The sequence below is a fragment of the Trifolium pratense genome, linkage group LG7, assembly GCF_020283565.1.
Source record: "Trifolium pratense cultivar HEN17-A07 linkage group LG7, ARS_RC_1.1, whole genome shotgun sequence".
NCBI lineage: Eukaryota > Viridiplantae > Streptophyta > Magnoliopsida > Fabales > Fabaceae > Trifolium > Trifolium pratense.
This window is the reverse complement of record NC_060065.1, coordinates 31,992,658-32,017,521: the sequence shown is the minus strand read 5'-3', so window position 1 is coordinate 32,017,521 and position 24,864 is coordinate 31,992,658. Positions and strand designations below refer to the sequence as shown.

Below are 24,864 nucleotides of genomic sequence, written 5' to 3'. Positions count from 1 at the left end.
CTGTAAAATAAACAAATAAAAATAAAAACAAATAGATACATTTTTAAAAATTTGCACATTAACAAATGAGATATGCTTAAAAAAATTATATAATTTTTTTTTGTGTCAAACAAATGACAAACAATTCTGTTCATTACTTTTAAATAAATAATATTAAAATTAAAATCGCCCCATTTTGCTTCTCAAATGTGAAATTTTTTCACACGGGGACATGAGATAAAATACTCTTGAAGAAAACAAATGTCTAAAGGAGAGAGATGACGATTAAGAACAAATATATTAACCGTTAGATTAGTTTTTGCATAATGACATTTTTTTTATGAAAATAAAAAAACAAATATATGAACATGTGAGTTGGGAACGGGGAGTGGAGTATCACTCTCCATTATGTCATTTCTCCTTAAAATCTCCAAAATTTGGATATTTTTATCATATTTAAATAAACTATTACATTAAATATAAAATTAATTTTACAAATAATTAAAAAAATCACAATATTAAAATTTTAATAATCCATATTTTTCATGTGTGAAAAAAAATGATCTATATTTTTCATAGAACATTAACCCGGGCGATAGCACGGGTAAGTTATACTAGTTATTTATATGTTTAGGAGTTTCTCTCTCATGGTCTTATTCCTATGTGGCACCATTTCATGGATTCATGTCTTATGTGGCATTCTAATATTTCTCCAATTCCTATGTGGCTAACTATGAAGGCCTTTGCAATTTCTCCAATTCCTATGTGGCTAATACATGATGATATCATTTTACTTATAATCTTTGGCTAATTTGGAAATTCAATCATTCCTCAATTATTGTTTATAAATCGTATTTAATGCACCTATTAAAAATAATTTTAAAAGAAAATAACTCAAATTCAAGAAATATTGTGCCATTTTAATCCACGTATTTCTTTGGCTGAAGAATCGAGTATATATTGTGCCATCGTTTAAATAGAAGAAATATGTGCATACATAAATGGAAGAAATACGTGCATACATAAATAGAAGAAATATATAAGAGCATGCAACAAACCTATATATAATCATTTCAAGCTAAGTTTATTGGTTGAGACTTTGGTGGTTTCTTTTCAAACTTGATACATGCATGATACACAAATGTATACTAGCTTTCAATTTTAAACTACTGCTTTCAATTTTAAAATTAAATAAATAATAAAACCCAAATTAGATCAAAACAAGTCTAATATTTATGGAAAGGCATAATGAAAAACAAATCATGTCCATTCTCTTTCAAATAAGCTCTAAATTGATGGCCATTCTATTTCCATTCACTTCAATCTTCATGGTTGACCTCATTAATATTTCCCATGATTTTCGATTGTGAATACCTGCATCATATTAAATCAAATATTCAATCAATGACACCATAAATACACATCAACTCAGCCTCAATATTCACGCATCTCTTTTCAAACCATCTAAGCTTTTAGCAATACAGTGTTGTCTTTCAATTTCAAATACGATGGCAAACCACATTGATATGATTTCAACTATCAATGATGTTCCCCGTAATTGGAGGTTAATAGTAAGGGTTGTTCGGTTGTGGGGAGTTCCCGAGTTCAACACACCAAACCAATTTAGATCACTAGAACTGGTTTTGATGGATTCTGAGGTATATTTACAACACTTCTTTTACATAATTTCTATTTCTATTCTAGCATGTTGAGATGTTGAGATTTACGTCATATTAACTAACTGTTTTGCCATTACAAGGAACTAGGATTCATTGCAGTGTGAAGAAAACACTAATTTACCTGTTTCAGAAACAGCTATCTGAAGGTGTCGTGTACACCCTTACCACGTTTGATGTGGTCAGAAGCACTGGCGAATACCGTCCTACAAGTCATGTTTATAAGTTGGATGCAACTTATAATACTAAATTCACAAGATCTGATAGCATTGTTTTTCCAGAGATAGTCTACACTTTCACACCACCTGCTGATGTTTTCAAAAATGATTTTAATAGAGATTTCTTGATTGGTTTGTTATTTTCAAAACAAAATCTTGTGTATAGTGTATTTATATAATTTATATATATGCCATCTATTTAAAATATGCCGCTGTCTGTCAAATATGTTGACAGATGTTGTGGGAGTGCTGGCTTCTGTGGGTAAGGAAAGGGAGTATGTCAAAAATGGTAAACGGACCAAGGTCATCACCATAGCGTTGAACAATAATGGGTCGGTTCATGCTTATTTTATTTACTACATGTATTTACCAAATTTAGTAAATATCTATCGAAAAACTTATTATTTGTCTACCTTAGGTACTCTTATCTCTTAACATTGTTTGGTCACTATGTTGATGAACTTAACTCTTTCCTTGCATCCGGTGAGACAATGAATGCTGTTGATGCACTTTTGTTTGCAAAATCTAAGATCTTCCAAGGTGATAATACAATTGTTATGTTTAAAAATTGTACAGACTCTAATGTTGTTAGTAATCAGTTAACCAACATTGATCTGATTTTTTCCAGGCAAACCAGTCCTACAGAATTCTATAAATGCTTCGAGGCTTATGTTTAACCCTGAAATTGCTGAAAATGATTCTCTGAAAAATATGGTGACCACTATTGCTGACTCGCCAGACAATGGTATAGGTAAGCTCCAAGACTTGGAGACAATTAGGTTTGAAGATGAAATGTTGGTTTTGACGCCGCGGTCTACCATTGATGGTTTGTCTGGGAGTAAGAAGGTAATAACAGTTTCATTCTAGGCCATTTAATAAACCGTCGATATTTCAATCTATATTAAGAATGTATCTTTTTATAAAACAGGGCTCCGCGTTTGTTGTTCTGGGCACAGTTACAGATATTGTTCGACATGGTGGATGGTGGTACACTGCACACCATTGCCACAAAAAGGTGTATCCAGCTGATGGCATGTACTACTGTGGCAAATGCGTCAAGCATGTTGTTGATGTCACTCCTAGGTTTGCAGTTTTCATCATAATACCTATATTTTTTTATATATTTTTATTATACGGCTATAACATCGCATCATGTTTACTAATTATTGTTTTTCCTATAGATATCTGCTGAAGTTAGAGGTCACAGATGAGACGGGCGCTACCACCTTTGTCCTGTTTGACCAGGATGCAATGGTGTTGCTTAACAAAGCTTGTGCTGATCTCATTCAATCCCTCAATCATGTAATGTTTATTGATATTATATAACCTAATTCACGCGGCCTATTTATACGTTACATGTTAGCGAATTTGGATTAACTCATATGTTTTGTCTACTGTAGGATCCAAATGAAGACACTTTGCCTACCCTCAGCTGCAGCAAAACATTAGCACTAAGCATTATTTTGAAGAGCGGGGAATTCTTGCTCCTACTTTGGACTCTGTTCAGGAGGTCAATGAGTATATCATGTCACAAATTCTAGGTGAAGAAAAAGAATACTGTAGTGCTGATTCGGTGTGTAAATCAGACAAAGACAGCGACGTTACAGGAGAATGGTTCACTACAGAGTTTTTAAATGAAATTAAGTGTTCCGGACTTCCAAATCATAAGTTGAGACTAAAGGAAAATGTGTCTGTCATGCTTATGCGCAACATTGATCAAGCACGTGGGTTGTGTAACGGAACAAGACTTTTGGTAAATTATTTGGGAAAGAGTATAATTGGTGCAACAGTGCTCACAGGAACAAACATCGGTGACAAAATTGTGCTTTCTCGCAAGAATTTAATTCCAACTGATCCAGGACTACCTTTTAAATTTCAAAGAAGACAATTTCCTCTGACTCTTTGTTTTGCTATGACAATTAATAAAAGTCAAGGACAGTCGCTCTCCCATGTCGGAATTTACCTTCCTCGACCGGTATTCACTCACGGTCAGTTGTATGTTGCGATGTCTAGAGTCAGGTCGAGAAATGGACTCAAGTTGTTGATTTTGGATGATGAACAAAAAGTTTGCACTTCAACCAAAAATGTTGTGTATCGTGAAATCTTCACCAATGTCTAGAATTTTTTTAAGGTATTAATGTCTAGCTTTCCAATCATATCTACTAATAATGATGTTCATTTCGATCACCATTGAAACATTATGCTACTGGGATATATTTGTTTAGTATTGGTTATTTTCTTCTTATATTTATCCCAATTTTATCCCTTTAAAGGTTGTTTATTTTGATTTCTCATTGAGTTAAACAACATATGCAGTAATCAACCTATAACCAAATAACAACATCAACAAATGAAGAAAACATTTCATAAGGCACATAATCCAACTATTCTATAAGCAAATTATAATTACATACCTTTACTCAATTGGATGACCCTTCTTCAGATGCTCGCCACTTTAGAAAATTTCTAACTCTCCATCAGTTCAACATCGTTTCCAGCCTCTCTCCACTGCTTCATAACTTTGATCTCCTCTCTAGCATTATAAGCATCAGCACGTCTCCGGTTGAATCAGGAAGATCGTTAATCGAACGAACTCCTCATACCCACGCTTCACCTTCCTACGAAATTGAACCACTATTTTGAGATGTTAGATTGTAGGTGCAGCGATTTCCATTTATACAGATCATGAAACAAAGGAATCAAATGGTGATTTTGAAGAATGGAGTCATGGTGATGAAGGGGCTTTTTCAGAAATGAAGGAAGGAACAAGATGGTGATGAGGAGAAAGGAAGCATCTTAGATAACATAAATATCTATCTATCTATCTATTGCTATTATTTAGCAGTAATTTTTTTTTAGATACCTATTATTTAGTAATTAGTAAAGTAACAAATAAACTTTTTTTTTCTTGCTCAAAAAACAAAAAAAAAAAAAAAAAATCTTTTTTCAACGTTAAAATGTAGAAGATTTGGTCAACAAAAATAACTGTCGAAGATATACTCAACCATTTTTTTTATTTTTAAACTTCCATTTATTTTTTGGTCAATTAAACATGCCAATATCAGTAACATTCTTTAACAAACAATATTCAATTTTTTTATTTAATTTACTTTTTTTTTTGGTCTTACATTTATTTAATTTACTCTTTAACTTATCTTATAAGTTTTTTTTTTATAATTATCTTATAAGTTCAATAAATAAATTAGCTTTGATAAATATAAATTTGTCAATTACTAAACTAATTTTTATTTTAGTAAAGTTTAATGGATATATTATGTCCAGGTAAATTAATTTTAGGAGTAAAATATCATACATTTTTTTGTCATGTTCTCCTTTTAAAATTTGACGCATCAACAATTTTTTCCATTTTCTCCTCTTAAGATGTTGATGTATTAAATTTTAAGTGGAGAACATGACCAAAAGGATGTTAGTAATTGACCTAAGTTTTCTCCTTAATTTTACACAACACTATTCAATATGAATTAAGTGTTTTTCCATATCATACGATTAATGTGTGATGTATGTCCTGCTATTATTAACACTAATATCCAATATTCAATATATATTTACTTTTAGCCCCTAAAAATTATTTTAATTTTAATTAAATTTATGAAATATATTAATTTAAATATATTTTTCATTGAGCATTAACCCGTGCGAATGCACGGGTAAGTTATACTAGTATTAGTAAAGCAAAACAAATAATGTTGCCTAAAAAAAAAATGGATGACATATTTTATTTAAGTACGTATCTTTAGGGGGGAGCCAGGAATTTAAGTTCGGGGGGACCGAATAATATAGTAAAAGAAAATTAATTTTTAAGTGAATAGTAGGGGGTGTGAAATAAAAATTGGTTAATAGGTAGTTGAGTAAATACCTCAAATTTCATGGATAATATTTTGTCCCGGCCATTGACCCCAGTTCGTCCAGTTCCAAAAATAGTTTTCAAATTAAATATGGTACATTTGAATTCCTTATTTTTTAACAGATCAAATGCACTCGTGGTATAATTATTTATTGCGGCTAACTTTCTAAAACTTGGATAGGGTAAAATGCTTTATGCACATGCCAACACTATTTTCTTTTATTAGTTTCTATGAATTCTGAAAAAATGGCAACCTAATACATTTTAATAGGCCTATAAGCAAAATTTTATAAAATGTAGGGGGGACCATGGCCACCCTAAACCCCTGATGTATCTCCGATGCCGGTATCTTTATATCACTTAATTAAGATCGAATGATTCTAAGTCATTAAGTTTAGTCTAGTGGTGAGAGATTTAAATAACATGCATGAGGTCTTAGGTTCGATCTTCTGCTCCATTGTAAACAAAACAAAAAATCGAACGATTTTAATTACAGAAACTACATATAGTCATGAGTGTTGACCACATTCAATCTAAATCCTACTTTAAATGTTTCAGAATGTTCATGTAATAAATTAATCATATTATAAAATACAACAAATTAAAATTGATTACATTACATTTGTCTTTTAGACCAAATTTTAAGATGTGAACTCAATCTGAAATTAGAAAAGTATAAGATGTATAATATAAGTTGGCTTAATTAGTAAAATGGTCCCTTAAAGATATTTTTTGTTTCAGATTGGTCCCTTAAAGAAAAAAAGGTCCAAATAGGTCCCTTAAAGAAAAAAAAGTTCGAATAGGTCCCTTAAAGACATCTCCGTTAATCAGTTTGGTCCTATTTAGACTTCTTTTTAGGGACCAAACTGATTAACGGAGATGTCTTTAAGGGACCTATTCGGACTTTTTTTTTCTTTAAGGGACCTATTTGAACCTTTTTTTCTTTAAGGGGCCAATCTGAAACCAAAAATATCTTTAAGGGATCATTTTACTAATTAAGCCATATAAGTTTGATTGAAATTGGGTCCAATAAGAAGGGGTTGGGTTAACTTATAATATAAATATAAACCAATAAATTTCTAAAAATATAATGCAAACAAAATTCTAAGTAAAGGCATTGTTTTATTCTTTATTTTTTTAAAAAAATTTATTTAAAAATTATTTTGCTTTAGTTTATTATAATTTTAAGATGTTGGTGAGAAAAATTATCTTAAGATGTTTTAGTTTATTATATAAACAAAATACAATAAATAAACTAATAGCCAAATGATAAAATGATTTAAGGGTAAATTTAAACTAATTATCATTTTAAGTATAATCAGGGTCACCACCTCGAATAATTTGGAGGCCCTGTTTTAATCTTAACAACTAGACCTTGATAAAATTAGGCACATGCAATTTTTAAAATAAAAAACTTATAAATGACATCAACATAAAAAGAGTAAGAATGCGGATTGGTCATTAACATTGTGTGTTTGGATGTTCAAAGAAATAGGAAAGAGAGAAATAGTGAAGAGAGAAATAAAAGAGAGAGAAATAAGAGAGAAGTTGAGTGGAAATTATATATTGTTTGGATGAATAGAAATAGAGAAGAGGATGAGTAGAAATATGGATAAAGAGAAATTAATAAAAATGAAAAAGACTAATTAATCCTTCATATTTAAAATAAAAATAAAAAACATAGTTGAATATTAAAACTCAAAAAATAAGGAGAAATACATTGTGGGAAACTGCATTTTTCCACTTCTTCAACTCACAAATCTCACCTATTTAGAAGAGATTTCTTTTGACATGGGACCTATCTAAAAAATTTCTCTCTCTCCTTATTTCTCTCTTCATCCAAACTAAAAAAATATCTTATTTCGTATTTCTTTACTATTTCTCTCTTCTTTATTTCTTTTTCTCATAAATCTATCAAAACAAACATAGTGTAAGAGTGAACTGGATAGATTAAATTTTAAATCTAAGAGTTCAAATAACAAGTGATAATGTATGAATAGAAACATACTCCGTCAAGGGCTTGGATGGTTGTACCCATATATTAATCCAAAATTTGAGGAGATTTTCTTTTTATTTTTACTCTTCTGTTATTTAAGTAGCGAAGATTATTATAAAAGTGAGACATTTTTAAAAAAATTGTAAACGTCATCTGTTACTTTAGTAGCGGACGTTATAAAAACAAAATTGGTAAGGTATCTTTCAGGGGTGTCCGCTACTTCGATAACGGACACAAGTATTTTAGTAAATTCGTAGGACGTGCAAGAAAATACTACGGTGACCAAAGAGATTCTCAAATTTGAGTCCCTAAATTCAAAACCCTATGTTAATGCTCTTTGCATAAGACCGACCCTAATTTATACTGTCGTTGTTCCACTTTTACCTATTTTTTGAAAGGAGAAACCGATTTAATGAGGATCCATTTACATAATCATAATCTAACCATTGGTCACATTCAAATGACATACGAATCAGTCTATCATGCACTTAGTTTAATCTAATGGATCCTTGGGGCATACTTTATCTGGTCATTTTGTCGGATCTTCCTCTCCCTTCAAGAACTGGGAACCAGGTTGTAAAGCTCATTCATCATAAATATAAAAGGCAAAAAATAATATAAGATATCTCGTGAACATATTTCGGTTGATCATATTATGTTGTTATATTATATGCATGAACAAAACTCAAATCCTAATACTTCCACTTATTCACCGTAAAATATAAAATTTTAGGCACTAAAATATCTAATAGAAATAATAATATAAGATTTCATAAAAAAACAGTACTATATAATATAGTATTAATAAACAATTCATACAAAAACAAAACAAAATCAAAGCTAGAAAATAATAAATATAAATAAATATATTTAAAGGCCAAACAAAAGTGCACTTTGAAACTTTGAAGTTTGCAGCTTCAACAAGTTCAAAACAGGAACGTTCGTTAAAACAAAGCAATTTCTCAATTTGTTCCATTGCGTTCCACGTTCAACTATATTCCTCTCTTCCGCCACACACGGTGGTTTCCACCTCACTCCGGCCACCTAGGTTTCCGATTCCGTCCGTAAAGACACAGAAAACACGTTAACTAACTCATCAACCTTTCGTTTCTCTCAGCTGATCACAATTTACAACAACACACTCTTCTTCTTGCTGGTAATAACTTCTACAATTTCTAACAAACTTTTTTTTTATTTAAATTTATATTTAATTTCTTTGCTTAATAAATAAGAAAAATTTGCGATCTTTCATCATTAATTGAACGCATTAAATATTGGACACGACTTTGATTTTTTTTTTTTTTTTTTTATAGTTTATTATTCACTTTATTGTACTAGCCATTAGGCACTAGGTAGAGGTAATTCACGTGATATATCGTTGCGGTGATTTAATGTTCATTAATTTAGTTCAATTTTGGAAACTTTACCTTTCAAATTTTGTAGTTACTCATAAAAAGGGTAAATTTTATTTTTCCCCTTTTTATAATGTGTTTTTATGATTTGTTTGGTTGTTGTTGAAATTTAAAGTCATGATTCAAGATAAAGATTTTGTTTTTGGGTTTTCAGATGAAAGGGTAGGTTTTGAACTTTATATTGGGGTTTCGAATAAGTTTTTTGAGGGTTTTTGTTGATTGTGCAAAACAAGAATTTATGTGCAAAAATGGATTGATGCAGTTATTGAAATTATATAATCATAAAGTGTTTTGAAGAAGATATGTATGGATTGATTCTGCTTGTTTTTAGTTTATGAGCAGTATCCCAAATATGTGTTTTTGGGTTGAATTGTGTTGGAATCGCTTGACCAATATGCGATTTCTTACTGTCGAAATAGGGACCGTTGGCAGTTCTACTGTAATGTGAATACTTTGTTTTGATTATATTTTCCGTGTAAATTTAATGTCTTAGAAGTTAGAACAAGAGTACAGCCTACTCGAGTTCTGGAACTTTATGTTTTCAACCGTTGTCAAAGTAGTCCATAATTCCTCACTTGCATATGATTAGAAGAGATGTTCAGTTTCAACATCTCTTTGAGCATCCTTTTTTGTTACTTTATGTCATTTTTATTGTCGAATGATACTGTGAATGTTAATTGACTGTAATTTGGCTAGTGAAATTGTGGTATTTTGGGTTTTAACCAATTGGTTCCTACGGGAAAGTGGTAATGGGAATCTGGAGTTCGGTCAGTCGGGAGGTAAGTAAGTAAGTCTGGCAAACAATTGTTCCAGCTAGGGATCGTGAAACCTTGGTGTTAGTTTTTATGATAAATTAGTTTTTGATTCTGGCATCTGATTGTTCTTGTTTAATGTGTGTTTGCAGAATCAGATATACACCTTGAATCTTGATTCATAGTCTTCCTTCTTGCTTATGTTATCCGTTTGTTTCATTTTCGCAGCCCTCTGGCATCTCAATGATGACTCCAGAGCCGTCAAGGGAGTTGGAGAAACTTGAAATTACAGGTCATACTGTTAGGGGGAATACTGAATATGTTAGGCTTGCCATATCTGATGAACCGAGGACTGTTGAAACTGAAATGCTACAGCCTCAAGCTGAATCAAGATTTAAATCTTTCAGGTGGTGGATGAAAGCCTTTGTATGTTGCTTTGTCATTGTTATACTTGCAATTGGTCTAGTCAAATGGGGAGTGCCGTTTGCTTTTGAAAAGGTACTTCCTCTTACTTTACAATTGTTCACGCACTAGAGTTTATTTACTTGTTGTATCTTCATTGGGGATTTGGGCTTTGCGCAACTCTTATTCAGAAGCTAACAAATATGGTGTTGTCTGGCTCTCATGGTTTATTTTGCTTTGGTAAAATCATGATGTGATACACATGTCATTTCACTCCTAATTTCTTGAACCACGATATTTTATGACAATGGAAGTTGAAGTTTGGCATGTTCCTTGGCGTCAAATTTCTATGTAATTGGTTTTTAATTTTATTGAGCTGCTAGTTCTGTGCTTTCTCTCACGTCACATAAATTGCAAAGCATCGGTGCACAATTTACTATGTTTTGACTGATGAAGAGTTTTAGGGGAATTGAATAGATATCTGATCTCATACTGTCAAGTGTCAACATTAATGTGACGTGATTTAGATTATGAGAAGTGCTTGGACTTTAGAATGACGACACCACTCGTTTGTTGTTTTGTGGAGAAATTCAACCATGTAAAGTAATAAGGATTAAGGACTATTTTCTTGCAAGTCAGTAGGAATTGTTACTTCCTCCTTTTTGCACACATCTTATAGTCATTTTGAATGTTGCATCTAAAAATTTCGTATGATAATAAACTTGAAGACATTGGTGAATTGTGTAAACATTGACATTTTTATTATAGGTTCTTTATCCGGTGATGGAGTGGGAAGCGACTGCCTTTGGCCGACCAGTTCTTGCCCTTGTACTTGTTGCTTCACTGGCTTTATTTCCAGTATTATTAATCCCTTCTGGCCCTTCCATGTGGTTGGCTGGGATGATATTTGGTTATGGCATTGGCTTTGTCATAATAATGGTTGGGACAACCATTGGGATGGTCCTCCCTTACCTGATTGGACTAAAGTTCCGTGACCGCATTCATGTAAGTCATTTTATCTCTCATATGATCACAAGTCCAGTCCTCTAAAAATTTTGAATTTTTATATTTTAAGTAGTTTTTTACTCACTCTATGATTTTGTTTTTGTCCTTGTTGCTTGTTCAGCAATGGTTAGAGAAATGGCCCCAGAACGCTGCAATGATTAGGCTTGCTGGAGAAGGAAGCTGGTTCCATCAATTTCAAGTGGTTGCTCTGTTTCGAACTTCACCTTTTCCCTACACTATATTCAATTATGCTGTAGTAGTGACAGATATGAAGTTTTGGCCCTACTTTTGTGGATCAATAGCAGGAATGGTGCCAGAAGCTTTCATCTACATATACAGGTTTGTTCTTTATTTTCTTTTTACAATATGCTTAGATAGTCGCAGGATGTAGAGCTAGAAGATTTTTCTCACGTAAATCAGAATATACGCATTTTTTTAGACCTTATTTGAGAATATTTTTAACACGCTTTGATCCATCCCGTCTCCTCTAGCTATCACCCTTTTAGGCAGATAAAAGCAAAAGTCAAATAAAAACTAATACAATTATTTTATGGATAGAACTAAAAATTATTATTCTTACAATTATTATTATTATTATTATTATTATTATTATTATTATTATTATTATTATTATTATTATTATTATTATTATTATTATTATTATTATTATTATTATTATTATTATATGGTAAACAACACATCTTACTTGGACAATTCTAATATTCTATGGTTGGAGAGCAAAGTAGTAGACGGAGTCACACTTTCTAGATTTTGTTTGACCACAACATATATGATGAATACGAGAGCAAAGTATGACTTCATTGATGCAAATATGACCAAGACTAAAAGCTAAACTTGTGTCCTTTATTAATCTTTCTGGTCAACATATTATTTATTAATGGCTACATATATTCTTTCCCTTCTCATAATGTTAGTGTTTTCAATATTATGCAGTGGTAGATTAATAAAGACTTTGGCTGATGCGCAGTATGGAAGGCACCACTTGACCACGGTGGAAATCGTATACAACATTATTTCTTTCGTCATTGCCATTATTACTATTGTTGGCTTCACCGTTTATACAAAAAGAACTCTTAATAAACTCAAAATAGCAGAGGCAAATGAAGAAGCTGCATCTGTTTCTGGGAATGCTAGTCTTGAGATGAAGAAAACTTCCCATTACACATCTAATCTACCATGATAGTATCAGTGTGCATATTCATGTATCTAACATTTGGTTTAGGACCACTTTTCTCTCCCAATTTTAAACCCTTTGTAATTACAGGAATCAGCATGTGGGATAGATAGATCATAGAAAGGTATAAGCAGTTTCTTCTTTTTTTTCTCTATTTTTTTTTTTTTTTTGACAGAATCTCTTTTCTTTGTATAAGCCTCTATGCAAATCCACACCAAAGCATTTCAGTAAACCAATTGAGCTATCATAATAATCGGTATGTAATATATAATAAATTGGAAAAAGACAACTGGTTAAAGATAAAAAAATGTATTTACCTTATAATTTTGATATAATAATGGTATTGGTGTGTATTTTAAAATAATCTAAGAATGTATTTACTATTGCTCCAAAAACAATGTAGACACCAACCACTATGTCATGTTTGAATAATTGTAATTGTTGTACCCTAATTTTTTGTGGCCAATCTTTGCAAGAAAACAAATTATAGTAACATGTTTTATTTTACCTTTTTGTTGTATAAAAATAAAAATATGTTAAAACAGAAGTTCTAAAACACACAATACATCTTTTATTTTAATTGAAGTAAAAAATGAAATCTTTTATTTTACTTTGCTTTTTAGTTCACTCCAAATAAAATCAAAATACAAAAAGATTGACCCTTCATCACATTTTATAGTGTTGCGTGCATTATTTATTTATGTATTTTTTCTCATCTTAATGGTTTGTTTAAATTTATCTATCATGACCCCTTTTTTGTTAAAATAATAAGTAATGGATCCAACAGGACCCAAATAGGAAAAATAACATAAGAGACAGTTTTGTTTTATTTTGACAAAAATAAGAGATAATTTTTAATAATAATGGATTGCTTCCAATGACCATATACTTAATTTTCCACTTTTCCCCCAAAAGGTAAATGTATTTAGGTATCGTTTGACCCGACTTTTTTATAGTGTAAAAGTTACTTTTAAAACAAAGTTAAAAGTAAGTGCTTTAAATCTAAAGTTAAAATTGTTTGGTAATTTTTATTTATTTTTATTCTAAAGCTATTTTTCATTTAAAAGTTGTTTGGTAAAATATATGTACGGATAAAGATTTAAATTTATTAGAAATTATCATGTAAATAAAAAAAATGTTTAAAATAAAAAATAGGTACTTCCAATATTTTCTTATGGCGCGGTATAAATAAAAATTTAATTTATCTCGAATCTATTTTTTTTATCTAAATTTTCAAATTCTAATTTTGAATTTATGTATCATGTCACTTATAGAAGATTTTTAATATAATTTTTATTAGCACCAATATTGTTTACATTTACATGAAAATGTTTTCTTTCGTAAGAAAGACAAATCCAATTAACTTGGTTTAAATATGAGAAAACAATACTAGTGTAAAAGAAAATATTCATTCTGGTAAGTATAAAATAATGTTTATTTATATCTATATATAATAGTATAAGATGGATGAGTATATTATTTTATTTTTCATATGGAAAATTCATAATATAGAAATAGTATATACTATATATAAAACAATGAAACAATACGTAGATGGTAATTCACATACTGATTTTAAATGAGGCATACCATCACTATATAAAACAACAAAATAATTTATTATATTCTTTTCAATAATAAAAAAAAAAGTTAAGTCCTGGTATAAAAACGTTAAGCAATAAATTATTTAGAAAGCGTGAAGAAATTGTGGCCAGTGAGTATCGAAGGGGAGACTAACATATTAAGCTCCGTGTAAGTGATTTCAAAGTAAGTTTCAACTACTTTTGATACAAGCTCCTTCCATTCATTTTTGTTCATTAAAATAATTTATTTATTTTTTTATTAAGTACTTACTTTAAATTGTGTTTGGTCTGACTTCTCCTTAAAATCATAAAAAAAAATAGAAAATAAGTTTTGTCAAACAGGACCTTAAAAAATTAAACAATTAAAACTAAAAACAACTTAAATCCAACCAACTTGTAGTATATTTCTATTTATAGTAAACAAATAAAAATGAAAAAAAAAGTCATTTCAAGGTCAAATTGATAACTGTTATTTTTTAAAAATTTAAATAAAAAAATTCATTTAGAAATCAAATCAATTCTTAAAATGTTCATTTAAAAATTCAACACACCTAATAAGTTGGTCAGACATGACATGTGATTAGAATCAACAACCACAATTATTCTTTTAACTTCCCATTTTTTTTTTCATTTCCTTTTTAATTTGTATTAAAAACCAAATATTGTATGCACACTCTTTCATATATACAATAATAATGAATTCATGCATGCTAGTGAATAATAACTAGCAAAGAATAATAACTATTTTTTTACTCAAAGAATAATAACTATTGAGTATTGAATGTATTATGTCTTTCCAAAGGAGATTGAATAATAGGTTGAAGTTCAATTGTTGATGATATTGGAAGATCTTCCATCATGATAATTGCTTGTTCACCAATTTGAGAATTTTGGTTTGATTCTTTGGTCATTCTTTGCAACAAGGGAGGTGATTCCACCTTCTCATCAAACTTTTCAATCTTGCACCTGCTTCCCATCTACTCCAATTGAGTATAGAGATTAAACCAAAGAGACAAGCATGTTAGAGTATTCACGATCAAAACTTCGGCTTAATATGTTTTTAGTCTCTGCAAATATACTATATTTTGTTTATATTTCTTGTAAATTTTTGTTTTAACAGGCCTGGGCTATGTGCATCGTGTGACCCCATCGTAGCTATCGTGCCACGATGTCTCACAGACATGCATCGTGGCACGATGAGTTCTATCGTGGAACGATGGACCAGACTTTCTTCCAAAATATATTTGATTTTCTTCAAATAAATAATCTGCCCATCGTGGCACAATGACTTCCATCGTGGCACGATGACTTCAGCTCTTTTATATTATGTTAGCTCTGTTCTTCAATTTTAGTCCTTATTTTGAGGGAATACAATAAAATATTCTATGAATCTAATGGAGAATGCATGTGAATAGATTATTCCAACCTGAGTTACAAGAGTGTAAAGAGGCAAGGTGCTGTAACTGCAAAGCACTTGAACAATTATACTGCATAACATTACAATTAAGAAGTGAGATGAGAATTGAAAACACATCATATATAGTTCTAAGTAAGTAGCAATATAGCTTGAGCAAAAAAAAGTACAATATGATTTTCTATTTATCATTTCAAAGAGTATGTTACCCCATAACAAGTCTTGGAATGATGTATGCTATTTTCTCCATAATGCATGAATCAAATCCATATGTGGACTGCATATAGTAGATAAGACTTAATGTTAGAGAGACCGTTTTTTCGGGATTTGAACATGTGGCACAATGCAACAACCTTACCGTTGCGCCAAGAATCGCCCTCTCTGTAAGAGTAGATGATGCAATTGAAAATTTATATTATATTTGATTTAAAAGCGAAGTTTAGAGTGAAAATGCTCACCCAAATCCAAAAGAAAAATGCAATCTCAAAAGAGTTTTGAAACAAAGTGAAGTGAAGTAAGTCGAGGACAATGGCCGGGCGGCCAAACCAAAAGTATTCATCTGATGGCTTGACTCGTTTAGTTGGATCTCCCTTTGCTACCGATTCCTGGCCTAAACGAGTGATTATGTGCTCTAACTTTGCCCCAACAAGAAGTAGAATCTGTTTCAAGCTGAATATAAGTTTCACTAATATTCCATTTTTTATCATAGTAATGTTAACAAATTACTCATTTGGAAAGAATCTGGCTACTTACTATCAATGGTAAAAAGGCCAACCAGAAATAAGTGTGCCACCCTGTAGAGTAAACTCGTCAGTAGGCAAATTTTAAAAAGTCGCTGTTAAATAAAATATTGAGAAAAAAAGTTATTTTGGTCATTAAATGTGGGAGGCAATGCCACTATAGTCCCTAAATGTATCAAAATTATTAAAAAGGTTGCCGGTCGTGTCTTCTGTTAGTAATGTCATACTGCATAGACTAAATTAACTAACAGAACACACGGCTGAGGACCGAACTAACCAACGAAAGACACAATGAGGACTAAACTGACTAATAAAAATTAAAATACAGTTATGTATGTTTTTATGATTTTGACACATTAAAGAGACTATAGTGACATCAAATCGCACATTGAAGAACCAAAATGACAATTTCTTGCTAAAGAGAACCCTTGGTTTACCTTCAAGATTCAACAGCAAAAACAGCACAACAAAAAGCCACAGGTACCAACTATGGTAGAAACAACAATTAAAAATGGTTGGTTTAGAAGTCAATTTTTCTGGCATTAGACAAAACTAAATAAACATGTTCAAGACTTTGAGCCCTCACCTTATGCCTATAACTTTTCTGAAGTCAACTTCAAGTGTCCCCGTGATGTAATTATGAAAATTAAAATCGGGGTTGTTCGGGAAGTGTTCCTGGAAAAAAGGTTATAGTACAAAGACTAAATATCTTGTGTGCATATGACAAAATTAATTATTCTCAGAGAGATTAACAGTATATAATTTGACATGATTGTAACCTTGATAAATCCCTGCCGCAGCGCAAGGTAGTCAAATTTTGCAACTGAGCCATAAAATTGTTTGAAGAATGATCTCTGCCAACACAAACCCAAACTTAAGGTAAGTACACCACAATAAAAACCATCTTATTGTAATATCATTTTCATTTTTGTAGCAAGTTCATGACTCATTTACAACATATCTTAATTTATCTATATTCAAAGTTAGGAATAATTCATATTGTTAAGAAGTCCTACATCGGTTGCGAGATGGTCTGAATGTAAGTTTATAAGTGAGGGCAATCCTCACCTTACAAGCCAGTTTTGTTGGGTTGAGTTAGGTGAAACTCCCAATTCTAAGATGGTATCATAGCGTCCTCTACGACCCGCTGGGCCACCTACTATCAGGTTTCTGATCGGGCCATCCACCATTTATATCCGCGCCCCAAGCCCAATAATGTTGAGCGCGAGGGTGTGTGTTAAGAAGTCCTACATCAGTTGCGAGATGGTCTGAATATTTATTTATAAGTGAGGGCAATCCTCACATTACAAGCCGGTTTTGTAGGGTTGAGTTAGGCTCAACTCCCAATTATAAGACATACTATAGGCTAAAGTTGGAATAAGACTAGATAATGTTCTGAAGAAAACCACATAGAATTCAAGGACTTACAAGCCAACTAACAACAGCTGCTTTTCTCCAATACCCCTGAGCATGTTTGTTGAAGAACCGATCTATCTGTAGTCTGAGAGTTTCATCTGCAGATAATGAGAAAAGCTAGAATTTCGGAGAATCCAAAAAGATAATATGTTCATTTTCTTAAATATCGACCATCTAGAATTGAAGATTCAAATTACCACTCGTCCTCCTAGCATAATCCTCCCAGCTTTTCCACTGACGGATCTATTTTTCAGACGAAATACAAACATAATTATGCTGCAATTCATGAATGGACCAACATTTTTACTAGTAAGCACAATTTATTACCCTTGCTCCTCCAAGAATCATTGTCGTGACACTGAATACTACATGTACAATAGCCAATACAAAGATGAAAATGTGAAGATGATGCAATCCTTCCGGTGACAACAGTGGTACCTTCCCCTGGTTAGGAAAACAATAGGAATGGATTATAAATACAAATCTTATTAGAGTACCTTTACATTTAGCTTTGTCTATTATTTGGATTCAAGAGTTTTTTTCTTCCAATTTTATATGATTTCAATATTCTTTGTCGGTAAATTTAGTAGCAACTAGCAATGTTAAATGAATCAAAGTAAACTTCGCCGACTCTTACCTCTCCCCTACAATGCTGCGGACCAGTATCTGTAGAAAAAAGCCTTCTTCTGTTGATTATAGTATCGTAGTCTATCCATTCATGACCTGAACCTTGTAAAGATTCATGAGGCCTCTTGCATGGAAGCATTTGGGTTGCAAGCTTAGGTGAGATGCAAATGTGGCTTATTAGATCTTGAAAGACGGTTAAGAGAAGGGAAATGAACCCTAAAAGCATCAACTCTGGTAAAAAAAAAAAACAGGTAAAAGTTCATACATAAAATTCTTTGCAGGTCGAAATGTCAACATATATGATGCTTGAACACATCATAGTAAATATAATGAACTTTGATACTGGAAAGTTGATTAAATTCAAGCTTATATAGGAAACTACCTTCTTCCAATTTGTTTAAGGCTCTATATAATGCTTTCTGCTTTGTCCTCTTCAAGTACTGTAAAATTCAACCCAACAAAAACTCATCATGAACAAAATAAGTCATTTCATAATAGGAAATTATATATCTATAAAGCAATTAAAATGCAACTCTTGTTTTTACAGTACTTATGTTTGCTGCCATGAATTGAAACCACAAAGCTAAAGAATAGATTTCGAATTTTCTATCATGAAGATCACAGAAATGTGAAAATATTAGCTGGTTTACCTTTCCAAGGCGGTGAAGGGCACGCTCAGCAATCAGAGAGATGAAAACAATGATGGAGCAAACAACTGCAACAATCCATGTTGGTGTATATTCAAGAGACTGATTCAGTTCTTCTTCTGCCATGTTTATTTTTATCGATGCAATTTGGCAGAACTATGTGTTGAAGACAATTCTTTTTTTCTGTTTAATATATACATGTTGGACAGAAAGTGATAGGTGTTAAGGAAACTATATTCTGCAGAGTTTATGTATTCCAGCAAGCAAGGAATGTTTTCCTACATATCAAGGTATATACACAGCTGCATGGAATTGGCATAAAAAGTAGAACCAGATTCTTAAGTTCTGGTCACAATTATATTAAGACAAAAAAACCATAACTTGTTTTACACACATGGTACATAAATTTGTTTTTCAGATTTTTTTCTTTTGAGAGTGACGTGTCCTTCTATGTGATGCGCGCGCATGCACACACGGATGCAGCGAAGTTATGATTCTTGGCAGCTACAATTATGCTTGTGCATGCATAAATCCACACTAGCTAGCTATATTACAAAATTATAATGAAAGAATCAAGGCTCCAAAAGTGAAAGGTTTTACTCTAGTAAAACTAACCACATTAGAAGTATCGAAGACGAGTAAAACTGTAATCACATTAGAGGTATAGAATGTAAGAAGCCGAGACGAGTAAAACTGTAACCACATTAGATGAAACTGTCAAAACAATTACAAGCTGTTCAGTTTTCATGTTTAAAGAATACAAGATTTGGTTTTGATACAAATATACTATGTATATCACAAAAAAGAAAAAAAAAAAAAAAGTAAACAAAGATACACTCTCAAGTACCACTTTATCAAGTCTTAATTCTAATCTCGAGTCACAAGGCCGAGTTCCAAATAATCCCATTTCTCCATCGCCTTGTCTTCAAAAATTTCGCTGAACTTTGAGTTGATACAAAATAAAAGAAGTTACCAATGCACTCAAGTCATTCGTGGTACTTGTTGGAGAAAAGATAACGGACGGCATGACACCTTATGGTTTCCATGGTGCTGGAGGTGGTGGTGGTGTTGGAAACATCGGGGGAACAGCAGAGAAAAGAGTATTTTTGTCAATCGGTATGCTTTTGTCACCTGACAATGCGACTAATGCTGCTACTAAACCAGCATTTCCAGCAAGTGTTGGCTCTGTGTAGTTGTAGTTCATGCGAACATCATGGAAACCATCGTGCCTGTCAGGACCAGCAACCATAGCACCAACAATTGTATTTGGATTTGGCTTTGATGTGTCCCTCCATTTCCATCCACCTTTGCAATTATACTTAACCTTGTTCTTTGGTATAGATGCACCTCTATGGTGGACATGTTTTGGATAATGATTACCAAAACCAACAATATAGCTCATTTTCCGCGGATTCTTCCCAAGGATGTAATCAATCTGCAAAATCATGTGAAAGCAAGTTAGTTTAAACATCATAGTGGTTTCAATTATGGCCATGCGGATAAACATCTAAATTAACATAAGCATTTATTGTATAAGTGCTTATGTATAAACTCTTTCTATTTGCTATATTCATAAGTTATCCAGGAGAGCTTGTGGAAATAAGCTAAAAACAACCTATGATCAAGTCATAAGTTGTTTTCATAATCTCTCCGGAATCGTTTCAAAAGAGCTCAACTAATTCAATCTAAACAGGCCCTATGTCCCACATATTACTTGCTTAAAGGAGTAGCATATCACATACCTGTGTCCTGGCAAACTCGCGGAGTTTTTCAGTTGAAAAGAAGTTAGGTCCACAATACCATCCAGGTGTATCAGCGGCTTCAAGGTAGTCACTGTATAGGGTAGCCAAAAAAGCAGCATTGACAACATACTGGAGAGGCTGAGGCCTACCATGGTTTAATTGAACCAAGCCTCCTGTGTGCATAAAAAATACCAACATTTGCATCAGAAGAGAAATTGGAAAATCATGAACTCGAGCACCAATTTAAAAGCTTTGAAGTAAGAATTTTACCTTTGGTTCTGTTAAAGCTTGTGAAAACAGGTAGGTAGGAGCACATGACTATGCTGGTCTGATTGTGGAAGGTCCTTAGAATTTCTTCATACGGATATCCAGGACTCAAGAACAACCTCAAACGACTAAGAAGAACCTATATACAGAATACCAAAATTGCTATGATAAGCAACAATATTAAGAATAAATTAGTCAAATTAGTCAAATGATATTAAGAATAAATACCTGAGCACCAGCAAGCTTATTATCCCAGCTAAATACCCCGTAATCTTGGCCTCCCCAGAAAGCACCAGCATGCTTAGCAATGCCGGGATTAGTAGCAAGCTTAAGGTATGAGTTATTTCCGGTTGCAAAGTACAACCATGCGCCTCCCCAAACAAACTCATCAAAGTAGCCGGTAGAATTGTAGAATGTTGCAGCTTCGGAACTACCTGCACTATATCTGCCTCTTTGATCCCTGGAAAACTTGAAGAGTGTAGTGGCACCGTGAACAAGTTTCTTGGAATAGGCTTTGTTGTCTTTGAAAACAATGGATGCAGCAGCCAAGGAAGCGGCCATTTCTGCAGCAAGATCTGAACAACTGCGGCATTCAGTGACTGGCCTCTCATAGTCAATGTCCTCTGGACGCATCCAGCAGTAGTGATCGTTGGGAGTCGTACTTCCATCATCGGTATTTCCACTCCCGACCTGTCAAAGAACACCAAACACGTGAGATCGACAATCAAAAAGAATTCCAGTAATCAACAAGGTAAATTAACTAAACCAAATGATTGATCAAAATAAACACTTTAGACAGAAAAATAAATCCGCACGACAGATGAGATCCACAAAGAACTAATTATACTATGTGTGTTTGGTTTTGCGGTGACAAAAATCGATTCTGACTAAAGTGAGTTGAATGTAAGGTGATTTATATTCGGATACATTCATCTAAAAGCGTGTTACACAATAAATTCAGGGCAAAAATAAATGATCAACCAAGAAAATCAACAGTTAAAGTAAACTAACGACGAATCCTCTCTTTCTATGCCACATCATAAAAAGATCAACCAAAAAAGACACAAATAAACATAAATAGATAATCAAATCCAAATCAAGAACTGAAAGCAAGATGGTTTTATTACCTGAGCAACGAGTGTGGTAATGGTATCGGCAGTACTATTGAACGTCTTGAGAAAATAATCGGTACCCCATTTAATGATATCCTTAACATGATTAAGCTCGCCGGTAGCTTCATACTTAGCACTATACTCAATGACACTCCAACTCAACATGGTCATAGCATAAGCTTGAGGAAAATTGAACTTGATGGCATCTCCGGCATCATAGTATCCACCAACTAGATCCTTGATTACAGAAGATACACCAGGACCCTTTCCATCTTGCATACCCGAGTTTCCTCTCCAAGAAACATTGTTATGCTTTGGAAGTTTCCCAGCTGCACAAATCCATAAACACAAATCAAATTAAGATAACAAAAAAGAGACAATTTTTCATCAAAAATCAAACTTCACACCATTAGTCCCTAATTGACAGACAAAATATAATTAACCACATAACAAATCAAGTAAAACAACATAAAAACCGATTTTCATCAAAAATCAAATTTCACACTTTAGTCACATAACAAATTGAGATAACATTAAAGAAACCATTTTCATCAACAAAATTAAAAAAAATCAAACTTTACACTATTAATCCTTATATGACAGTAAAAATGGATCACAGATCAAATCAAGTAATTGAGTAAATTTATAACATAAAAACCCATTTAATAAAAAATCAAACTTTACACTATGAGTGACATACCAAATCTGTTTTCTAACAAAATTCACACATCAATTTTAGATAACATAAAGAAAATTAAAAAAATCAAAAAACCAAACTTCCCTCAATTAATCTCCACATCACACACAAAATTAGAACAAATCAGAAATCAAATCAAGCAATCAACTAAAACAACATAAATAAAACCCATTTTTCATCAAAAAAATCAAATCTTCCACAAAATAAAGAGAGATTGAATCTAAAAAAAACAAAAGGGTATAAAGAAAAACTCACATTTTTGAGCATTGAAGAACATAAGAGCTTTATGAAGAGCAAGAGTATAATTATCAGGAGGAGGATGTTTATGATGATGACGAGGAACAGTTTTAACAATAAGAGTAACAAAACCAGCAATAAAAGCAGCAACAAGAATAGTTCCAACAGTCCAAACAAAGATCTTTCGACTAACAATGATACAACCCAGATCTACATATTTTTTCTTTTTCTTTTGTTCTGTTGGACCTAATAACCAACTTTGTTGTGTTTCATCTAATGGTCTTGATAAAGCTGCTCTATCTAATTCTTGAAGGTTTCTACTACGATCTTCATCTGTTGCTGAATCTGTTGCATTGATTTCTAATGGTCCTCCCCATGGATCTCTACCATACATGCTCATTTTTGTGTCACCGACAAAAATGGTTTCAACTCGATGAGAAAAATGCTGATGATGTTTTTCTCTTTCTCTCTCTAGAAGTGTGAGGAGTGAGAAAGGAAAAGTGTAAATGTGAGATGAGCTGATGACTTGAGTTTGAGCTATAAGTCCATGATTTGTGTTTGCTTGCTGGTTTTTAGCCGTCTTAGCATGTGATTCCTTTTATATATTTTTTGTCTTTTTTTAATTATTATTTTATTTAATTTTCTGGTGAAGATTTTATTTTACTTAATTAGTACACTGTACTTTGGAGTTACTGTCCTATATATCGATGTTTGGTGCACAGGATATATAATCCTGTCTCAATCCTGGCCCGTTTGGTGCACAGGATAAGAGACAGGATAGGATAACTATATCATATCCTGTCTCAATCCAGTGTTTGGTGACACAACATGATATGATAAGTTAATCCTGAAGCTTATCCTATCCTGTTTCTCTAGTTAAAATCTTTATCCTGAATTTGAGCTGGGTTACCAGCAGGATAGGATAAGAAAAAAAAAATCGTTGATTTATTCTATAAAATATATTTTAAAATAAAAAATTGAAAATTAATAAAATAATTTGATAGTAAATTAATAATAAAATAATTAATTTTTAAATATATATGTGATTTTCTCACAAGGGTAATTTTGTAATTTACATAATCTAAAAAATCAAAATTCTCCTAAAATTACAATATTTTAAATTAAAATAATTATTAAAAAATTGCAAAATAAGAATATTAATTTCAATTTAATAACAACTTAAATATAATTCTTTTGCAATGGTAGTTTTATTATTTACATATATCATATATTTATTTAGCTTATCTAACATGTATAATTGAGTTATTTATTTGATCATGATTCATATAAAAAACTTAATTTGTTTATTTTCTCATGATTTGTATTTAAAATTTAAAGTTATTTGATTACTTTTTCTTTTTGTACAATTACTTATTTATATTTTTATTTATAAAATTCAAAGTATTACAATATAATTTTTAACAAATAACAATTGTTTTACGAGGGTAATTTTGTCATTTAAATATGTTATGTATCTTATCATATTGGTATGAACAAATATGTATTAAAAATATGATATAATAGTTATCATGTTTGTTATCCTGTGTGCATCAAACACAGGATAGGATAACTGTTATCCTGCTGATATCCTATCCTATCACTATCCTGTTGTATATCATATCCTGTCACTATCCTATCCTGCGCACCAAACGGACCCTAATATACTTTGGAGCTAGGATTCGTATAAAATTCTTGGGGTGATTGTTTTGTTCAACTAAAAAATATAAAAAGTTGCTCGTCTCCGTGAGCATAGCTCTAGTGGTGTGATGTTTTTTTTGTCGGACGATGCACGCATCTCTTTTGGGGTCATTGAGATTGTGCTTGCGTTGCCTTTTTCTCACCTTTGTGGTTGTTCAATAAATATTTTTTTTTTTGTTTTCAA

The 24,864-nt window shown here is 32.0% G+C and overlaps 4 protein-coding genes across 6 annotated transcripts; 2 read left to right on the top strand and 2 right to left on the bottom strand.

Moving 5' to 3' along the window:
• The first annotated feature begins 1,487 nt into the window (after positions 1-1,487).
• LOC123896259 (replication factor A protein 1-like) lies at positions 1,488-4,058 on the top strand. Its single transcript, XM_045946671.1, has 8 exons — positions 1,488-1,533; positions 1,739-2,005; positions 2,109-2,205; positions 2,292-2,413; positions 2,502-2,719; positions 2,802-2,956; positions 3,055-3,175; positions 3,274-4,058. Exons 1-8 carry the CDS (start codon positions 1,488-1,490, stop codon positions 3,412-3,414), a joined length of 1,167 nt encoding a protein of 388 aa, XP_045802627.1. The 3' UTR covers positions 3,415-4,058.
• Positions 4,059-8,605: 4,547 nt separating this feature from the next.
• Positions 8,606-12,952, top strand: LOC123899386 (uncharacterized protein HI_0703). 3 transcript variants are annotated; one of them, XM_045950498.1, is made up of 5 exons: positions 8,606-8,890; positions 10,127-10,396; positions 11,069-11,305; positions 11,427-11,644; positions 12,260-12,952. In XM_045950498.1, the coding sequence occupies exons 2-5, from the start codon at positions 10,142-10,144 to the stop codon at positions 12,504-12,506; spliced, it is 957 nt and encodes a 318-aa protein (XP_045806454.1). In that variant the 5' UTR covers positions 8,606-8,890; positions 10,127-10,141; the 3' UTR covers positions 12,507-12,952. The 3 variants fall into 3 exon arrangements, with proteins under 3 accessions (XP_045806454.1, XP_045806455.1, XP_045806453.1); XM_045950499.1 differs by lacking the exon at positions 8,606-8,890 and adding an exon at positions 9,062-9,192; XM_045950497.1 differs by lacking the exon at positions 8,606-8,890 and adding an exon at positions 9,172-9,308.
• A 1,632-nt stretch (positions 12,953-14,584) lies between these two features.
• Positions 14,585-19,165, bottom strand: LOC123897507 (MLO-like protein 13). The gene is made up of 14 exons (XM_045948177.1): positions 18,931-19,165; positions 18,663-18,720; positions 18,291-18,511; positions 17,981-18,097; positions 17,851-17,896; positions 17,666-17,751; positions 17,017-17,091; positions 16,824-16,912; positions 16,675-16,724; positions 16,251-16,291; positions 15,956-16,156; positions 15,707-15,774; positions 15,510-15,570; positions 14,585-15,060 (listed from the first exon to the last, which is right to left on the bottom strand). Exons 1-14 carry the CDS (start codon positions 19,051-19,053, stop codon positions 14,851-14,853), a joined length of 1,446 nt encoding a protein of 481 aa, XP_045804133.1. The 5' UTR covers positions 19,054-19,165; the 3' UTR covers positions 14,585-14,850.
• Positions 19,166-19,609: 444 nt separating this feature from the next.
• LOC123897506 (endoglucanase 25-like) lies at positions 19,610-23,567 on the bottom strand. Its single transcript, XM_045948176.1, has 6 exons — positions 23,001-23,567; positions 22,064-22,377; positions 21,165-21,626; positions 20,940-21,075; positions 20,670-20,842; positions 19,610-20,362 (listed from the first exon to the last, which is right to left on the bottom strand). The coding sequence occupies exons 1-6, from the start codon at positions 23,380-23,382 to the stop codon at positions 19,961-19,963; spliced, it is 1,869 nt and encodes a 622-aa protein (XP_045804132.1). The 5' UTR covers positions 23,383-23,567; the 3' UTR covers positions 19,610-19,960.
• Positions 23,568-24,864: the final 1,297 nt, after the last annotated feature.

What these genes read in the sequence shown, in the direction of transcription:
- LOC123899386 (XM_045950497.1), top strand. Translation starts at nt 9,264, where the DNA reads ATGATTCAAGATAAAGATTTTGTTTTTGGGTTTTCAGATGAAAGG. An exon ending in TTGGGTTTTCAGATGAAAGG is followed by an intron (nt 9,309 to 10,126) that starts GTAGGTTTTGAA and finishes TCATTTTCGCAG; the next exon opens with CCCTCTGGCATCTCAATGAT. An exon ending in TGCCGTTTGCTTTTGAAAAG is followed by an intron (nt 10,397 to 11,068) that starts GTACTTCCTCTT and finishes TTTTTATTATAG; the next exon opens with GTTCTTTATCCGGTGATGGA.
- LOC123897507 (XM_045948177.1), bottom strand. Translation starts at nt 19,053, where the DNA reads ATGGCAGAAGAAGAACTGAATCAGTCTCTTGAATATACACCAACATGG. An exon ending in AGAAAAGTTATAGGCATAAG is followed by an intron (nt 16,725 to 16,823) that starts GTGAGGGCTCAA and finishes TTTCTACCATAG; the next exon opens with TTGGTACCTGTGGCTTTTTG. An exon ending in ATTCCAAGACTTGTTATGGG is followed by an intron (nt 15,571 to 15,706) that starts GTAACATACTCT and finishes AATGTTATGCAG; the next exon opens with TATAATTGTTCAAGTGCTTT.
- LOC123896259 (XM_045946671.1), top strand. Translation starts at nt 1,488, where the DNA reads ATGGCAAACCACATTGATATGATTTCAACTATCAATGATGTTCCCC. An exon ending in AACTATCAATGATGTTCCCC is followed by an intron (nt 1,534 to 1,738) that starts GTAATTGGAGGT and finishes TGCCATTACAAG; the next exon opens with GAACTAGGATTCATTGCAGT. An exon ending in AAAATCTAAGATCTTCCAAG is followed by an intron (nt 2,414 to 2,501) that starts GTGATAATACAA and finishes GATTTTTTCCAG; the next exon opens with GCAAACCAGTCCTACAGAAT.
- LOC123897506 (XM_045948176.1), bottom strand. Translation starts at nt 23,382, where the DNA reads ATGAGCATGTATGGTAGAGATCCATGGGGAGGACCATTAGAAATCAAT. An exon ending in GTTCTTCAATGCTCAAAAAT is followed by an intron (nt 22,378 to 23,000) that starts GTGAGTTTTTCT and finishes GGATTTGTGCAG; the next exon opens with CTGGGAAACTTCCAAAGCAT. An exon ending in ATAAGCTTGCTGGTGCTCAG is followed by an intron (nt 21,076 to 21,164) that starts GTATTTATTCTT and finishes TTCTGTATATAG; the next exon opens with GTTCTTCTTAGTCGTTTGAG.